At 44.9% G+C, this 17,939-nt stretch overlaps 1 protein-coding gene across 2 annotated transcripts in view; it reads left to right on the top strand.

Moving 5' to 3' along the window:
• fbrsl1 (fibrosin-like 1) overlaps positions 1 to 17,939 on the top strand; it is a 261,462-nt gene that overhangs the window by 226,987 nt on the left and 16,536 nt on the right. For both annotated transcript variants that reach the window (XM_068703416.1, XM_068703415.1), the window contains one exon: positions 16,988 to 17,408. In XM_068703416.1, the coding sequence (XP_068559517.1) occupies positions 16,988 to 17,408 (421 nt within the window). The remainder of the gene's footprint in view (positions 1 to 16,987; positions 17,409 to 17,939) is intronic.

Genomic DNA, 17,939 nt, shown 5'->3' with positions numbered 1-17,939 from the left:
CCCCAGACAACACAAACTCTGTGTTACTCTGTGCGTTAACATATGCACATATATGGATTATAAAGATTTAGCATTTCTATGTTCATGCATGATCTCACATGATTTTGTGTTTTTGTGTGTCCATGTGCGTTCAACCACATACATGTGTTGGTGTATATCATGTGGGTATAGAATGTCTGCACCTGTATATTCTTTAAACACAATGATGCTAGCCAGGTCAGAGCAGGGGGAAAGGTGTCAAGTTGTGGATGCAGGGAGGCAGGGAAGGGAGGAGAGGTGCGATCAGCCTACTAGTGACAGATAGCAGCATGCAGACCACGTCCCCCCAGGGCAGGAACCAGGAAGCAGGGCCATTAACACAGGCAGAGGGTGAAGGAGGTGGAAGTGCAGAACAGTGTAAACTGAGGTTATATGAGGAGGGTTTGGGAGGGGGGATTTCTGCTAGACAGGCTTGACAAATAGATCACCTTGCCTCAACTGGACTGTTAAAAATGTCATCATAATACACACAAAGTTAGTGTAAACTGGAATGTCACATAGACATATTTTACTCTTCCTTACTGCTTTCTGTTTTCTGTATTTGCCTAATATTTGTCACAAATGTTGAACATTTTCTGAGGTAAATGTAACACTTTTTAAACTAATTATGGATAGATTATATATTATTAGCACAGGAAAAAAGGTCATTGTTACCTGCAAAAGGAAGAGCATAAATCTACCTCCTGTCTTTTGGTAACAACAAATTAGAGGTCTGCGTTTACCTCCATTTTATTCACCTCCACATCAGAACATCCACTGTGAAAGCTACATTCCCTCTAAATAGCATATGAAGGTGTTGCTTGGTTTAGCACAATAGTTTAGACCGCTAAGTGGAAAAGCATGGCTGACAAGGAGGAGAGAAACCAGGCCTGTCGGCAGTGTGATGTAGATGACCCGTGACCAGCGTCGGCCTCGTGAAACCAGCGTTCACAATGACAATGACTTCCAGACTTGCATGGTTTAGAAAACAACTAGGCCGCGTCCAAAACCATCTATTCTCCACCAGGCTGCTGGACTAGTGCTGCTGTCAGCTGTCAGGATGTTGACTTACTTTTCCTGTATGCCTGTACAGAACATGGCTGCATGTAAACTCTGCTGTGAAGAACCGCTAGTACAGTCACATACACAGCCATTGTCTTTTACACACACTCAAATACCCCATCCATGTCAGCTGGCAAATGGAGGGCTCTGTGGATCTTGCTAATGTGCACACGAGGCTGAGGATTAGGACTCTGGAATTACACCCAGACAATCCAATCAGTCTCTCAGGAGTCTCTCCTGATTGTCACACAGATCAACCAGATCCTTTTGGGGTAATGTGGAAGAAGGGCACCAGATTAGAATTAGGGGTTAGAAAGGGTGAGGCAGAAAAGAAATAAACAGTTTGATGAAGTGATTTGGTGACGATGTTATCACGCTACAATGGCAAAGCTGCCCCCAACCGGCTCTTTTCTTCCATTCCAATGTTGTTTTGAGCTGTAATGGATTCTAGGACAGTGTTTGTTTTTGGCCTAAACTGTTTTTTCTGTCTGTGTGTGTGTGTGTGTGTGTGTGTGTGTGTGTGTGTGTGTGTGTGTGTGTGTGTGTGTGTGTGTGTGTGTACTACAAAGCAGCCCACAGGCTGTTTTCCTCTGGTTTAGAATGCGGCGTATGTGTCCCATTACCGGTCTCGCTCACGGTCCTGTGGGACCAATGAAAAGCCAGCTTTCCTCTGATCACCAGGCCTGTCGAGCTGTTGGCTTGGAGACACTCACAGATGCACACATACGCACACAAATCATAGCACACATAAATATATAATGCTGTGATGATGTTTGGCTTGTACATTTCTCTAGGTAATGAGTGTTATTTCATTTAACTCTTCCTTGCCTTTCAACATTGTGCTCCTCTCTGAACTTTATTTTTGTGAGCAGTTACGGGTACAAACAGTTGAGGTTAAGTCCAAATTGCACACAGGCCCACAGTCTGTCATGTTAATGAAACGGTTCAGGGTTAATAGAGGAGAGGAAAGACCAACATAGTAATCAGCGAAGGCAGAGCGCTGTAATTATGCACACAGAACATGGTTTTGGGCAAAACCCAGACACCATTGCCTTCTTTCTCTCATATTTGCTTTTCGTCATCTCTACGTCAGTACAGATAAAACAGGCTAATAGTATCTGTAATAACACAGCACACACTGTGCAGTTCTCTTTGGATATTGTTATCCAAGAGCTAGGACACGTTCTGCTGAATGTCTGTCTGTGTTGGTGATTTAGAGGTAGGAAGGTACAGCAAAGGGCAAGCATTATCTAACAGGTATTGTTTGTTTATTTCTGTCTTAAACCTCCTGTAAATTATTGATTTCCTGGAGGATGGTATGTTTAAGTAAAAGCGCTATGAAAACTTGTGCTCCACTCAGGGCTACTCTTATTGAATTGCAGCTCAGAGTTTACTGTTGTCACTTGCTTGAAGGCGAATGAGAAGCTAAATGTAGCTGCTGAGCATGTAAAGGGCACCTCCACAGAGCACAGATAAACACTTCACTGCTAGGCCTTCTTATAACATTTCACAATGCTGTGCCTATGGAAGTGGTGGGGAGTTATCGCCTAGCTGTCAGCAGCTAGAAATATCTGAGAAGAACACTTTGGAATCTTCAGTGACTATGTTGAATGTTGTTTCTGTGGGTTTCCTGCCTCCTTGTACTCTCTGAGGTCCTGCTGTCCTAGCTAGGTGCTACCTGCTATGGTTTCGAGGGTAAACCTGTGTGGTGTGCGGTCCACCAGACAAACCTGGGGCATCTTGGGATAGCAGGAGCAAGATTGGTAGAAAACCCATTTCTGAAGTGGATTTGTGCCCTTGTAATCCTGATTAATTTTGACCCGTTGTGCTCATTTTAAACAGAGCATTACAGTAAGCGTGAACACAGCAAGCTCCGGGGCGAAACCAGGAGCTTAGCGGCTTTGGGAGGCTTAGCTGCAGATGGCATTTTAAGCCGGACTTAATAAATTGTTTCCATTAAACTTACCGGCCCACACATACTGGATTAGACCAGAGGAACAAAGGAAGGAGAGAGCGTGTAGACGAAGAAGGGGGGGGGGGGGGGGGGGAAGCACACACACAACTGCCATCATGCACATCTGACTCTGTTAACATCTCTCTGAGGCCACATGAAAGGTGAAGACGAGGTTAGTGTGGTGTTCAGGGAGATAGAAGCTTTTGGACATGAATGCAAAATCCACTCACTTTAGATCTCTTGCTCGTCAGGGATGTTGGACCAATTTGCCTAATTGACACAGAAGTAAACAAACAAAAAAGATGCATAAACCATTTAGCTTGGCAGTGGATTTAGGGCTTATCCTCTAACTGTTTATATATAAACACATTACCAATGCTGTAGCTTAAGGATTTAGAATCTGCCCATACCCTTGTTTTTTTTTCCTTTGGAGCCCTTTTACTCATATATCAATCTTCTATTGTAGGAAATCAATTCCTTATGGTTGAAGCCCGCCTTTCCCCTCTCCTATCCCTATCCCCTCTCCGTTGTACCTCCCTCCCCCATCGGCTCATGGCTTGCTCCCTAAGCTCTCATTATGTGCTACACAGTCCAGGGTCCCCGTGTCGAATCGCTAATCAACCACCGTGTCTGCAGGCCTGCTCTCTCAATAGGTGCTGAGTGGCCTTTGTTCCACCACTGCTGTTTGCTGCATGTCAATAAAATAGCAATGGCCTCCTCCTCCTCCTCTTAGTTACCTGGGCCAGCCGTAGCTACGGGCCTGCTCCTGCAGTGCAAGCTTACGGGAAAATGAACCCACCTGCTGGATTGTGAATGCCAGAGAAGGGAGGAAGGATGGTGATTTGAAAAGGAGCAGCAAGGTCAGGGGCAGAGGGGATTGAGGTCATCTCAGCCATAGTGAAGTAGATGAGAGAGCATGTTTGTATTCGACTGGGCAGCTCTCCTCTGGCCAGGTCAGTGTAATGTATCACTAACCTCGGCAGCCGGTCTGACTGTGCGCAGCCTCTCACCCATTAAATAATGAATGGAGGTTGACCCTCTGACCAACTAATCAGCTTTTCGCCGCCGTTGAATCAGGATTGAGTGGAGGTAGATGGAGAGTGTGGCTGGCGGGCAGACATGTTGTTGGAAAAACACAAGGGCTGCAAGGGTTTTCCCACAGCAAGATTAGCAAACGCTCTTATTAAAAGTAGGCATCACTGCTGTGGAATCTAAGCCTGGTGAAGCTCACCTCCTGTACCTACTATGATTTGTTTGACAAAGTCCAGGCAGCTTGCAGGACATGCTTTCTTTATCAAGAAGACCAATGTTTCTTTATTGACATAACACTTATGTTCAAGCTCTGGTGTTTTGATGTTTGGACTCGTATGTTACAGTTACACCATGTTTAAAAGAGAGCTGGAGGTTGGTAGTTTTATGCATAAAATAAACCATCCCTCTTGCCTATAACACCATCTCACTTGTTACTGAGCTTGAACAGCAGCTTGTGTGTTCCCCTGATTTGATTTAAATATTAAAATGGTACAAACTCCTAGCAGAATTCAGAGAGCAGATGGGTTAGCTAACACTCTCAGTTCAGGGAGAGAAAATACTCGTGAGAAATTGGAGAAAACCAAAGAATATGGCTTGTTTCTTTATTAATCTCTAGGTTATTACTTCTCACAGACATAAGACAGTTTATGAGCTGGGTGATTTGTTTTTGGAGAAAGGGGCTGATATTAATGCTCCCTTTATTGATAGTGCTAATGCTGTTTGTGCAGCCATCCCTGTCGGAAAGATGAAAATAAATAGGGGGAGCTTGGCGGAGATACGACACGTGTTTAATTATTAATTGAGCCATTACTGACAGAGATTGCCTTTTTTGATTTAAAGCAGGAAGGCCTGCTTCAGGGACAGAAAAAGCAATTACAGAATTCCCAGCTTGCACCGCCGCTGCCCATCGTTTCAGCATACACTGCGAGAGAGGAGTGAAAGGAGACAAAACACTCCCACACACACATACACTCACACACATCCATTTACACTGCGGTGTTCCATAAATTATTTTAATTCTTCAATATTTATAGCTTTTTAAATTACGATTACAACGTCATGTACTATTTATGTAGCTCAGAGTGGCAGGCAGTCAGAGGGAGCAAGCCACATTACCCACAATCCCTCTATGGCCTGGCACCTTGAAAAGCTGACTGAAGGGAATTGTTTGGTTTTATATGATTCAGGATGTGATGTCAAACTGCACCGGCTCTTACAAGCCGCTTGTTTTCAAAGACACTTCTGATTTTCTATGCACGGCAATTAGCTGGCTTGTAAAATCAGTGCTGATATGTCATGCTATCCCTGGGTGCACTCATTGGCCCCTGTAGAGCACTATTATATCCATTAGAAAAGCAACTGCTCTTTGCGGAGAGCCCAGTGTGCATGCAATATTAACTTAGCCCCTGTTTAGAGTATTGAGCTTCAATCATGAAACAGAAACTCTGCTCGATAGTCAATGTATTTCTTGTCTGTGTTAGCCATTACATCTCAGGACGCTTGACACCTGTCAGTCAGTCCTATCGGGGCCTGTCATCTGTGTCAGCAAGCCCGTGGTGGGGATCAGCTATTGTGACAGAAAATAGGAGTCACATTGAAGGCTGTGTGATTAGGCTTCATTGTGTGACTCTGTGTCCATTGACTGAATATGGATTTAGCTTTAGGTGTGGAGAGGGAGCAATTACAGAATCACTACAGGCCATAAGGGAGTTTTAGGATAAGTTGTCATGGGTATGACCAGCATTTTGGCTGCTGCACTTTCACTATACAGCTTCAGTGTATAATGCCTGGGGTGTGACATCTCGGAGCTGTGCTTCCCACCTTACTGTTAAGAACAGGTTGGTATATACAGAGAGCTTTACAGTATATACGATCAAGTCAAAGTGAATATATCCAATCACTTCAATACTGAGCAATACTGTGCTGCCTCAAAGCCATCTCCTATACACAACAGAGGACAATGATCCCTTGAGGCTTTTCAGCGCTGTCTCTTCAGTTCAGGTTAAATGATAAAGTGCCAGCTTACTGCCATCCTGGCCTTTCCACGCACACGATTCCCCTCACCTGCCACACCAGCAGCAGCGTTGTACACCATAATAGAAAAAAGCACATGTGAATTTATACTGTGGCTTTGACCCAGAGGTAACACTTACACCTCAGTTGACATTTTTATTTGTCCAGCCATCAACTGCCAGCACACAGCCGCGATGAGGAATTCTCAATGTAGAAATCAGGTTTCAGGATCACTGTCATTGAGACAAAAGGTGAAGATATGATGAGCTTTTTTGGCTATGCTCAGTGGGCAAAACATCGCTGAAAAAAAACAATAAATTACTGTTAAATCAAAGAAATCCCATTGACAGCAAAGCTGCGTGCTGAAACCAACCCCTCTTAGCAGTTACTGTGGTCTAGTTCACCAACTGGTTCACTATAAACCAAAGTCTTAGCTGTGGGAAAGGAGCTGATGCTTCAGCAGTGAGTGAGGAAATCAGAGGCTCCCTGACTCGGGAAAAGCTTTTTGGCAAATAAGCTGCAGCCCCCGCAGTTAGCTGACCAACTTGTAAAACATAGGTTGACTCCCATCTTAGCAGGGAGGCACCATTGGCTAAAATGGATGCAGGCTCTCTGTTTTGTTTTTTCCTTTAGAGAGGATAAAAGGAAGAATTTAGAAAGGGTAACTCTAGAGAGCAGTAGCTCTCATCACATCTTCTGTCTAATCTTAATCCTCCTCTCTCTCCTCCTCCAATGCAGCCAGCTGCAGTGTGGAAGGCATTCTTATTGTTTACTTGGAATAATACATGACCAGCGTCTTATCACTACTGTCAGGCCTGAAATGTAAAGCGTGTCGCCTGTGATCACTTGAAGGTTTTCTTGTTTTTAATCCTTTATTCCAAGCTCCAGTCTTTCTGCCAGCAAAAGTGGGTTTTCCCCCACCCTGCATTTGTTTGAAGATCCCAGTTCCCCGCTATGTGCGTTTTAAGCTCATCTGTGTTGAGCGGTACAGAGCCAATGTTGTTTGCAGATGAGGCTGTAACGCTCATTGACAAAGCCAGATGGTAGGAGATTGTGGCCAAACACGATGCTTGGATAATGTACAATCGCTGGCAAGGGGACAGTTGTCAGCCTAGATGGATATTACAAACATGCTTGTAATGGATTGGACAGTTTGGGAAGTGCTTCACGCCGGCTTGTGAAGATGGGAAAACCATCGCCAGGACCAGAACGGATGTAAAACGCTTCAGATTCCATGACGGACAACTACATCCATGTATTAAAAGAATGTGTCAGAGGGGATTCTGGAGAAAAGCTAGATGAACCCAGGAATCAAGATCCTAAATCAAACAGAAATATCAGCCTGACATATAAAGTATTTTCCAAGTATTTCCAGATAGGTGGTCCATGTACTATTTGTTCAGTATTTCTGAGCTACATGCCTTTCCAGTGGCAGTATATTAACATCCATGTTTCTGTCAGTGTCTTATCATAGCCACTCTGTCTAGAAGCAGTATTGCAGGCTTGGACTCGTACAGTATGTTTGACAGAGAGCTGGGTTTGGAGAGGTTTGTGATAGAGCCTTGAATTCAACACATGTTGAAAGCGGTAACCCGACACGCACTGCTGAGGAAGGGATTGTGTTTTGTTCTATATATCACTGGGCATAAGTGCCATTAATGGTCCCAGTGTTTGTTAACACACAGGTGGTAATTCGCTGTGACACAGGGGGCTGCATTTTGGCCATTTCAGGGAAGGTTAAAAAAAAGAATATGCGCAGTGTGGTCCCCTCCAATATTCAAGCGGTCATCTGTTTGGCTGTTGTTTTTGGCTACCGGTGAATTCCCTGCACTGGGCCCTGGTGGCGGGGCCCCTAATGGCCTCTAACTGGCTGTAAAACCCCACTCAGCAGAGCATGGGCTCCAACCTCCCTGGCTGTTGGGTTAGTGCTGCTGTGTCGAGGGGTGAGCTGCAGGATTGGAAATTCACTGCTGTTTGCTTTGGGATGGAACGAGAGAAATTGCTCCAATGTCACATGACCTATGGAGAGGTGTATAAAGAGCAATATTGGCAGTATTGCCCAGGGCTACACTGATATATGGTCTTGGTGATATTGCCCTTTTGTTAAAATGTGTGTTCTACCTGCTCTTTGTTTATAAGAAGCCCATAACCTAAATTAAGGCATTTTGGTTATGTTTCAATCATTATTGCTACAAGGAATGGGTTCCATTTCAGTGTTCCAAAATATGTCTCAGCTTTTTTTCTTTGTGAAATATTTAGTTGAGCTTTGTTGTCAACAGGACGTGATATTTAAACTTATTGAGTAGCATAACCAAAACAAGTCATCTTCCAGTTCAGTCCAAAACTATCAGCACTGATATCTTCAAAAGACCACATCTGTTGAAGCCTAACACTGACAAATTACATCAAAATCATGGTTCCCTGTGTTTATGGAAAAGATCTATATACGGCTATCGCTATCACTAATGATACAGGTATTGACTCATCAACTGTTAAGTGCAGGGCAAGTGCTGAAGTGCCCTGGGCTCCTTATCAGCTGCGGCACACTGTATTAGTGTGCTGGGTTGGCATAGCACTAAACTAATCCGGGTAGCAGGTGCCACTGGAGCCAAGGTAGAGTGGACATGTATTTCATGGAGGATGAGCCATCTGGGTCTTGATACTTTATGGTGCTTAAAACACACTCTCAAGTGTGACACTCCCAGCACTTACCTTTTAGCTGCACACAATAATCCTAGCGCTGGCCACTAAAGGGAGAGAGGAGGCTTTCAGGAGAATTTACAGGGTTTGATGTGGTGTGGAGCCTCCGCTTCGACACAGATTCATGAAACAGTCAGACACACTTGGCAGTTTGATTTTGATTCCTCTAACTCTTTCAGTGTTGTTTTGTCATCTGCAGTCTGAAATATGTCAAGCAGAAAGAAAAGTGTGTTTGTTTTGTGTCTGTTTTTTTGCTTGTGAGCCAGCCTGCCTTGCTCGACACTTTGCTGGGGCCTTGTGGTGTCTTGTTTTTTTTTTCTGTTTGTTTTTTCCTGGTGTAGTCTGTTTCATCTCGCAAGCGATTTGGCTCGTTGCTGAGTCCAATTTCGCTCCTGTTTCACAATGCAGCTCCCTCTCCTCACAGACATACTCACATTCACACATTTCCCCAAACTGACACAGCACCTCCACACACCAAACAAATCAATTCTTCACTTGCCGCACTTGAAACGCCACAGTGAAATTCAGGCAGCTCATAGCAGCCCTGAAAATGTGCAGACTGTTGTTAATGTTCCTTGTCCACTACGGCTTGAGGAGGCCAGACCCAGAGTCTCCTACCTCTTTCTGTATGTGTGGCTAGGGCTTAGAGACGGTGGGTTTAGGTTAGCAGCAGCCCCGCAGGTCAGAATCCAGGCCTTGTCTCTATTAGTTTACCTGACACAACTCCCTGCCCTCTGCTCCGTCTTCCATCTCCCCTGCCTTATTAACTAACCTCTTTCTCCCCCACTCTGGGTCACGTTATCCCTCTTTCTCTGACGTGCTCTTTCGCTCTAATCAAGAATGATGAATAGGACAGCAAATGTTGGAGAAACCCGATACACCCTCCAATTGTCACTCTTTTCCTGCGATGGTGGAGAATATGGTGGTTGGGGGAGAGAGGCGAGAGGAGGCATTGTGTGTGTGTGTGTGTGTGTGTGTGTGTGTGTGTGTGTGTGTGTGTGTGTGTGTTTGTCTAACTAAGCTCTGTATGAGAGATATTTCAAACATCTCCACTTCGGTTCTCGAATTGTGTCATCAGCTGTGACATGTAAAAAAACAACTCAGACTGCAAGAAGTCTACTTTCACATAGCGCACGCTTGGATTGTTGCATAAAAAAGGCTTGTAGCTCATAAGAAACGCAGGTCTCTTGGCGTGTAGCCATTAGCAGGGAAAAATGGCAGCTCTAGTCTAGTCTTCTACAGCTGCTGGGTCTCCATCTGTAAGCCTAATTACCCAGCAGCACCCCAGGAGCAGCTCAGCAGCAGGATCCTCCTATAGAAGAGGCATTCATTACATCAGTGTGTCTATACCGGACAGTGTGTTTCCCTGAGGGCCCGCAGATATGTGAAACCTAATCCCAAGCACTTTAATGCACACTGGGGTGCTATCTTGGGACAAATAGTCCACTAAGATCTTACCCTTTTGCATTCACCCTTCCTGTGGGGTCAATTTTACCTACACTCAAGATCATTTAAAGACTCAGTATATTAAATAGTGAATTCAAAATATTTCAGTAGTTTTAGTAGTTGTTTTATACATAGTTTTGGTAGTCAAACTGCATTTAAAGTGAATATCAATAAAATGATGAGTTGGTAAATCAGTTGATTTGATTGATAAAGGTTGATTTTGATAATCAATTGAATGTCATTTATCAGGTAAAAATCTGAAAACATTTGCTGGTTCTAGCTTCACAAATGTGAGAAGTTGCTGTTTTATATAGTTGCCAATTGAATATCTTTGGGGTTTGTGTACTACAATATGTCAGCCTGGGCTCTGTGAAATTATGATGGGCATTTTCCACAAAAAATTTTTTGGCTGGGATGCACAAAGTATTCTTTTGAATGAGGCTTGATCAGCAGCCCTGGCCTGTAATAAGAGGATGCTTCAACATGTAAACATGACAAGAAGAAAAGGCGTGGTGGTTGATTGACGTTGTAGTTCTCTGGCAGTTGTTGATAAAGAGATATTTGTTTTTATCCGTTGCCATCTATAGAATACCACCACTTGGAAAAGACAGCTGCCTCAGCATTCTTGGCTGTCAGAAGATATTATTTGATATTATGAAAATGGCTGCTGTATTTGCATGAAGCAGGTGAGTAGCTCAGGCAACGTCTTAGTCTAAACCACAGTTTGTAATACTTATACAGACAAACCCGTTCTACAAAACACTTGAGGAAATATGACATGACAAAGATGTTTGTTCTACCACTTTCATGGCATTAAATTGCAACGGCTGCAGATGTCAAAACAGTGAATGAGGTATGGCGAATGGTTAAGAGCTGTCAACTTCCAATTGTTGCTTTGCTTTCTGAGTGGGGAGTGAAAATGGAGATGGAGGAGGAGGAAAAGAAAAACATGCAGGCTCTTTCAGCCCACTGTCATGCCACTTAGGATTTGTTGAAGGATTTTCACCCAGCCATTTCCCTTCCATTGAGAAGTAATCAGTGCGGCACTGAAAGATAATATTATATCCACTTAGAGGCATGTGGGCTCCATGCATGTTCATACATGAAATGAGGATGGAAAGCATTGCTTCTGTTTACATTGCTTAGCACTCACTCCCCTTATTTCTGCTTGAACTTGGTGCTTCCTGGCAAGAGCTTTGTGTCTCTTATATCTTATTCTTTCTCCCTCTCTCTTTCTTTCCTACCTCCTTTCCTTCCATTCTCTGTGGATTGTGAGCCAGTTGGTGGGCTAATAGAGCATGCTTTCCTGTGGGGCACCAAAGTGATAATGTTCAGGCGTTATGCAAGCTTAAGTAAAGCTGACACGCTGCTCCAGAACTACAGCCCACACTGCGATCCACAGCAGCCCATGGAGAGACTCTGAAAAGGTCTTAAAGGTATGGGAGACGCAGGGAGGCTGCCACTGTCCTCCCACCGCTGTGCTGTGATGTGGGAAGCAGGAGTTAAGTCTTTTATTAGAAGTGGCAGGCGTTGTCTCCAGTCACCTCGATAATTGCAGCACCACGTCCACTGTCGTAATCAATTGAGACAGCTGCCGCTGCGGCGTTCAAGTCCATCAGGCAGGCGTGTCATGCTAATTAATGAAATGATAAGGCGAGTGCTTGCAGCCTTTCACAAATAACTCCTGAAGGCTCCCCTTCTTTTCAACATAAAATTAATTCTTAAAGTTCAGTTCTCCCCTCCCTTTCCCTGCCTGTTTGTTGTCTGTCCCCAGCGGCCTCAGGGTTAGAATGGTCACCGGGGTCGGTGATGGGTCAGTGACAGTGAAAGGGGTCAAATTCCTGACTGGCAGGGTGGGCCGTGTCAGAGGAGGCATTAGACTTGAGCTTTTCTGTCCAAAGATCCAAGATGTCCACCCTTTTATTTAGGAGGGCCCAGTGGCACTGACCTTAGATGACCCAGCTGTGTTCATGAGAGGCTGAGTCTGATGGCAGTCGCAGAGCACATGAGCTCTGTTAGAAGCAGCTCTGCAGGGGGATGGGCCCTGATGGAGATTCAGAGAGAAGAACGGTGTATTGTGAGTATGGAGGCTTTTCTGCAGCACGTTATAGTCAGGGGTTAATGATGGTTTACATTGCTTTTAGAGGACCACAGGACCTTATATGACACAGTCAACATTTAGAGCTCTGCCATTCTCTCTCTTTCTCTCTCTCTCTCTTTCCTTTCAAATTTAAAGATGTGCTCGACGTCATTTGCCTCCCATTCACAGCGCTGGCATGGGTGCCATGAGAGGTGAATTTGTGCATATGTGTCCTGCACCATATGGCTGGTGTTTGAATTGTGATCCAATATGCACAGGAAAAACTGATTCATCCCGCAGCTTGAGCTGCCAGCTCTCTGAAATGAACATTAGGTTCTCAATTTATGCCTGGGCTTTGACTGTAAACGTGTTACAGCTTAACACCCATCCCCATTCTGCTGCCATCCACTCCTTTTGTCAGCTGCGGCAAAGAGACAGAGAGAAATAATTGAAACGTGCCAGCTGTCCCCACTCTTTAGCTATCTTGGCCAGTTTTTTCCTCGTCCACTCCCCCATTAACATCTCTGAGTGATTTGCAAAAACGTCGCCTTGGCTCTCCTCGTTACCAGCTTGGAGATGCTCGAGGCAGATTAAATAGTGTGAGGGAAAGCAAGCCATTGCAAATTTCTCCTATGATTTTATTATTAGCACAATGATTCAACACTGCTCAGCCCTTCTGTTCCTCTCATACAAAATAATTTTGTTCAAATCACCCCACCTTTTTTTTAATGGCAGAATACCTCACAGCAATGAAGTGTTGATTGGGAAGACTGCGGTTTCCTGCCTTCTGCCAGTATCTGTTATAGCCATCTTCCACAGTCACTCACTCGTGAGCTAAGCCTTGGCTCTGTGCAGATTGCTTGTCTAGAGAGGAACAAAAACCAAATCATTGTGAGCTCAACCGTCAAGAGCAGCAGAATATTCTGTCAACCAGAGCCAGCGGGAGACGGATCAAGTCAGCGTGCATTCTCACATACCTTCTGCATCCTCCAACGTCTTTCAGCAGATATGCAGCTTCATTTAAATATCTGTCTGTTCATGTTCTTATTTTATCAGTGCCTTGACTGTTTATGCCTTAGCAAAGCCATGAAGGGAGTGAACCACAGTGTTTGCCTACTATATGAGAACACCCAGTGGCCTAAAGCTTCTCTTAGCCCCGACCCCCCTTGACATAGAGAGAATTTGCATACCCTTGTATTTAATCTGAAAAGGCTTTTTGCATACAGGTTCTATTTCCCTGGCTGTTGTATACACTGGCATGGTGAGCAGGTAATTTATGTAACACACTCATTTGCATTCACAGCATAAGTTTGCTGAGGGTTTTCGTTGGAGGCCGAATGAGAATCTTCTCTAGGGCCCTTGTCTCATTCATGAGGTCGTTGGGCCCATTTGCAGGTAGCCAGGTGTGTATTTGAAATAAAGTGGTTAAACAAAACGTTTTCAAGTGAATGCTTTTTAATTCAAAGCATCTGAGAGCCGAAGAATGTAGTGCTGTCCTTCAGGACTTCTGCATTGTGTTCTTGACATGGCATGTGTCAACAGACCGTGCCTTAGAGGGATTTCCTGGTCACAGCGAGGAGCCCTGTTATCCTTCATTGAAGTCTCTTTGATGATGACACCCAGCCCATCCTAGTCCAGCTCAAGGCCAAGCCATTCCAGACTGGTCCAAGCCATTCAAAGCTAGGCCATCTGGCTGCATAAAGGCCACATAGGACCAGATCGGTGCCAGCTCTCCAGATGTTCCACTGGGACAAACAGGGTCACAAGTGAAGGATATAGTAGGCAGGAACAGCTGTGTAGCGACACTGTTCACCCCAGAGTCCCTGCTGGACACATCAGTCATGACCAGCCTGTTGTCCGTCTGCTACCATAGTCCCTGTGTCCCTCCTTTCTCTACCACTCCATCCCCCAACCCCATATCACTGCAAACTCAGGCACGGGTGGACAGGGCAAGGCCCAATTCCCCTGAGTAAGCAGTGCCACAGGAACAACTATAAAAAGATCAATACTGAGATGAGATGTCATCTGGTGAGCAGACCTGCCAACACCCCCCTGGGAATGTCCCTGTCCCCCTGGTGCACTAACCCAGCTAACGGGAGAGTGTGAGGGGGGCCACCCCCCACCACCGGGCTGCCCTCCAACCTGCCTGACTCACTCACACCATCTGCTCAGGTTTGCGGGGCAGGGCTTCAGGACAGCACTTTTTCTGTACAGACATTCATATGGCATTTGTTTCACATGACTGCCTGTGGCTTGCCTACTGTTTTCCTAAGTATGTGATTGCAGGGAAAGAGAAGTGTGTTCCATGTCCCGAGGAAGGGAAGATGAAAACAAATGCAGAATTTGGCAGTTTGTTGAAATGCTTGAGACTCCAGTTGACAGTTGTGCGGATTTGCGGCGAGGGGACAGTGTTTGTTGCAAAACCATGATTTTGCTACATATAGCCCTTAGGTGACATGTGTCAGAGAGGCATTCCTGTCATCTTGTTAACACTGCGCATTAGGTTACACTCAAAATGGCTGCCACTGAAACAAAACGGTGCAAAAGCAATCTATAAGTATTCACAGTAACAGTGTTTTCTACCATTAATTGTTCACTACTCTTGACAGCCTGATTGCTGCTATAGAAGCTGAACCTGCAGTTTAAAGGGCTATCACTCAACTCTGCATTTATATATAACAGGAATATATCCTAGACTGTTGCCATCATTTCTGAAGCAAAGAAGTAATTCAATTTCTATCTCCAATAAATATGGTCAGGTTTTTCTCGCTTTATGCTGCCCTACTGTGACATGAAGATGTTTGGGCTCTAGTGTTTGTGAGTGTGTGTAACATGCCTACACTGAAAACTTTTCTGTCTTCTGTTGTGCATTTGTGCATGTGTGTGTCTCTGCTAGTGATTTTAATGAGGGATGGGTTGGTCTGGGCTGATACTTCCCTGCCTCCATTAGAGCCCATTAGAATCATCGTTAAGATAACCCGGCGCTGGCTGTGGCCCTGGCTTCCCAGCATTAGTATTAGAAACCCCTCTCCTAGTGGTCGTAGCGAGACTTCCTTCAGTATCACTCGCCTCGCATTGTGTCTGGGAGAACAGGTTGCCACGGCAACATCACCCAACGGCGACATTTTGACTGGATATTTGCTTCATCGCCCGTTTGTCTGTCTGTGCCCGTCTCTCTGTCTTTGCCTTCAGTCTTGCTCTTTCTCTCTCGCTTGCAGCGACGAGAGCCTGACAGTTTAATCCAAATCCCAAACCTGTATAAATCTGGAGGTCTATATACGCCTGGACCCCCGAATTCATTTGAAAATCGTGACACCTTAGCCAGCCCCAGTTCTCCTATAAAACGCAAAGAGCAGGGGGGAGGGGGTGCTCAACAAATAAAAAAATAAAAGCTCTGCCCTGCCTTTTTATTGGTCTTTTTATGGGTGTTAGGATCCTTGAAAGATTAAGCAGGCTGTTAATAGGGACTGGATATTCCATTAGTGGGCTGCATGTAGAGTTCTCACTGGCTTGACAGCAGCTCTCGGCTCTTCTAATTTTTTTGTTACCGTCGAGAGTGCCCGTGGAGCTTTTTTAATTGAGGCACTAGTAAGCCTTCTGACTGAAGTACTGCTGCATCTTGGCTGTAGATTAGAGCTGCTTAGAGAGCCTCATCGCCACCAGGCTGTCTTCCTCTGTGTCTATCTTTCTATATCAGTGTGTGAACACTTTCTTTCTCCGATTTTTTTTTTATGCATGTGATGTTTCTGTGCTTAAATCAAAATGAGTTCAGAAGCTATAGTAGTGTTGCAGCTATTGTAGTTGTAGCACTAGTTACCGTCTCCTCAAACTCGAATTTCTTTGTGGCCCATTTTGCTTTTCTTTTATCGCTGAAAGGAGTAGAGGATAATGCATTTTCTTTTTCATTAAGAATCATAAGTACTTTGAGATTTTTTGTATGTAAAATGTGTCGAGATGCTGCATTTTCTGCCACTTTCAGTTTCCTGCTACAATAGCATATAATTACAGTCATTAAATTGCAACAGCCTAAGTATGAAAAGTCGTTCAGTGGAATGCTGATTATAAAAAGCTTCTTGTCTGTCGAAAACACCCCTGGTGAATGGTAAAGACAAAGTGGTCGGGTTCAGAGTGCTTTGCTGTGGTTTCCTAAATCCCCTGAAAGATCAGGGAGGGGGGGTAGAAAGGCGCAGTGGCAGAAAGGCCAAGATAAAGGGCCACGATCTCTCCTCACAGCACAATTGAAACATAATTATTTCATGCCAGATTGTGTGCTCAGCAAAGCCTTGAATAGGGGCCGACATTTAACTTTAATTAGCTGTGATTTATTCATACTGACTCGATCGCGGGAAGAAATTGGATCATCTGATTATAGTCAAGCATGAAAATGACCTGATTAAACACTTAATGGAACCTAGGGAGAAGAGAACTAGAGGAACTTTGGGCAGAAGACATTTGGACAGCATTATATAGAAGGAAATAGAGTTTTACTTATCATTAATCATGTATATCCTCTGAATACACACAGTAGCTATTCCTGTTTATCTGTTATCTGATTTAGGCATCAGCTGTTTTTGAATAAAAACAGGAAATCGCCAATACACAATTGACACCATCAGATGAATTTTGTCAGATTGGAGTTTACAAATGTTCTTCTTACATTTTGCTGTTTCATGTCTTCTCAGGTGTGCCAACGAATGACAGTCCAGAGTCCAAGACTTGTAGCTCAGCCAAAGTATCAGGGCTACAGCGCAGCCAGGAGCAGAGCAACAGTGAGGTGCCCTTCACGCCTCCCGTGCCCAGCCCCACCCCAGCTTCGGCGCCTACGGGCTCCCCTGCCCCCGCTGCAGCGGCGGCCCCCCCAGTGCCCCCTAGATTGTGCCTCCCCACCCCGCCTCCTCTCAGTGTCAAGAAGGAGCAGCACCCTCTGCCCCCTGTCCCTACCCCTCCCCTGTCAAGGGGGCCACCCCACACTCAGCCCCACCCTCCTCATCCACACTTGCACCAGGAGGCCCGTGTTCTTCCGCCCCCACAGCACCATGCACGGCCAGTAATCAGCCACCAGGTGCATCACCCGCTGCAGTACAACAGCCTCCACGACATCAGGTACGTTGTTACATGGATACGTGTTGTTACAGGTGCGGGGACGTACAAGAAAGGAGTCATTGTGCCTGATTTAAAATGTAAAATGTAATCCAACCAACAACATAAAATACACACACACTACTGAGTCTACTCATGTTAGACATGTAATGCACTGATGCTGTGTTAGTACCATACTCAGCAGCATTTCAACCTTAGTTGTTCACCATAGATATGTCTGTGTAAGATCACTAGAAATATCAGTAAGGCCCAATCCCAATCTCCACACTCAAAGACTCACAGACTTTGAGTCATGTTCCTGCAAAATCCGCGAGGGTTTAGGGCTGTCCCACTGCCAGTGAGTGTTTGAGGGCTCTCTCGCAGACATTTTGTGCCCTTTATGAACCCTTTCCGTAAGTCTGCATTTCTGCAGACTTTGCTTGAGGGAATTACCAAAATGTATAGCAATGTGACGTTAAACACGGGGTTACCAGTGGAAGTCGGAGACGTAAGAAAAAAAAGGTAAACAAAGAGGACGGCACATGGGTGTTTAAA

This window comes from Cebidichthys violaceus, unplaced genomic scaffold, assembly GCF_023349555.1.
Source record: "Cebidichthys violaceus isolate CVI_PGR_0920_01 unplaced genomic scaffold, fCebVio1.0.p SCAF_9, whole genome shotgun sequence".
NCBI classification, from domain to species: domain Eukaryota; kingdom Metazoa; phylum Chordata; class Actinopteri; order Perciformes; family Stichaeidae; genus Cebidichthys; species Cebidichthys violaceus.
This window is presented reverse-complemented; position numbering and strand designations above follow the sequence as displayed.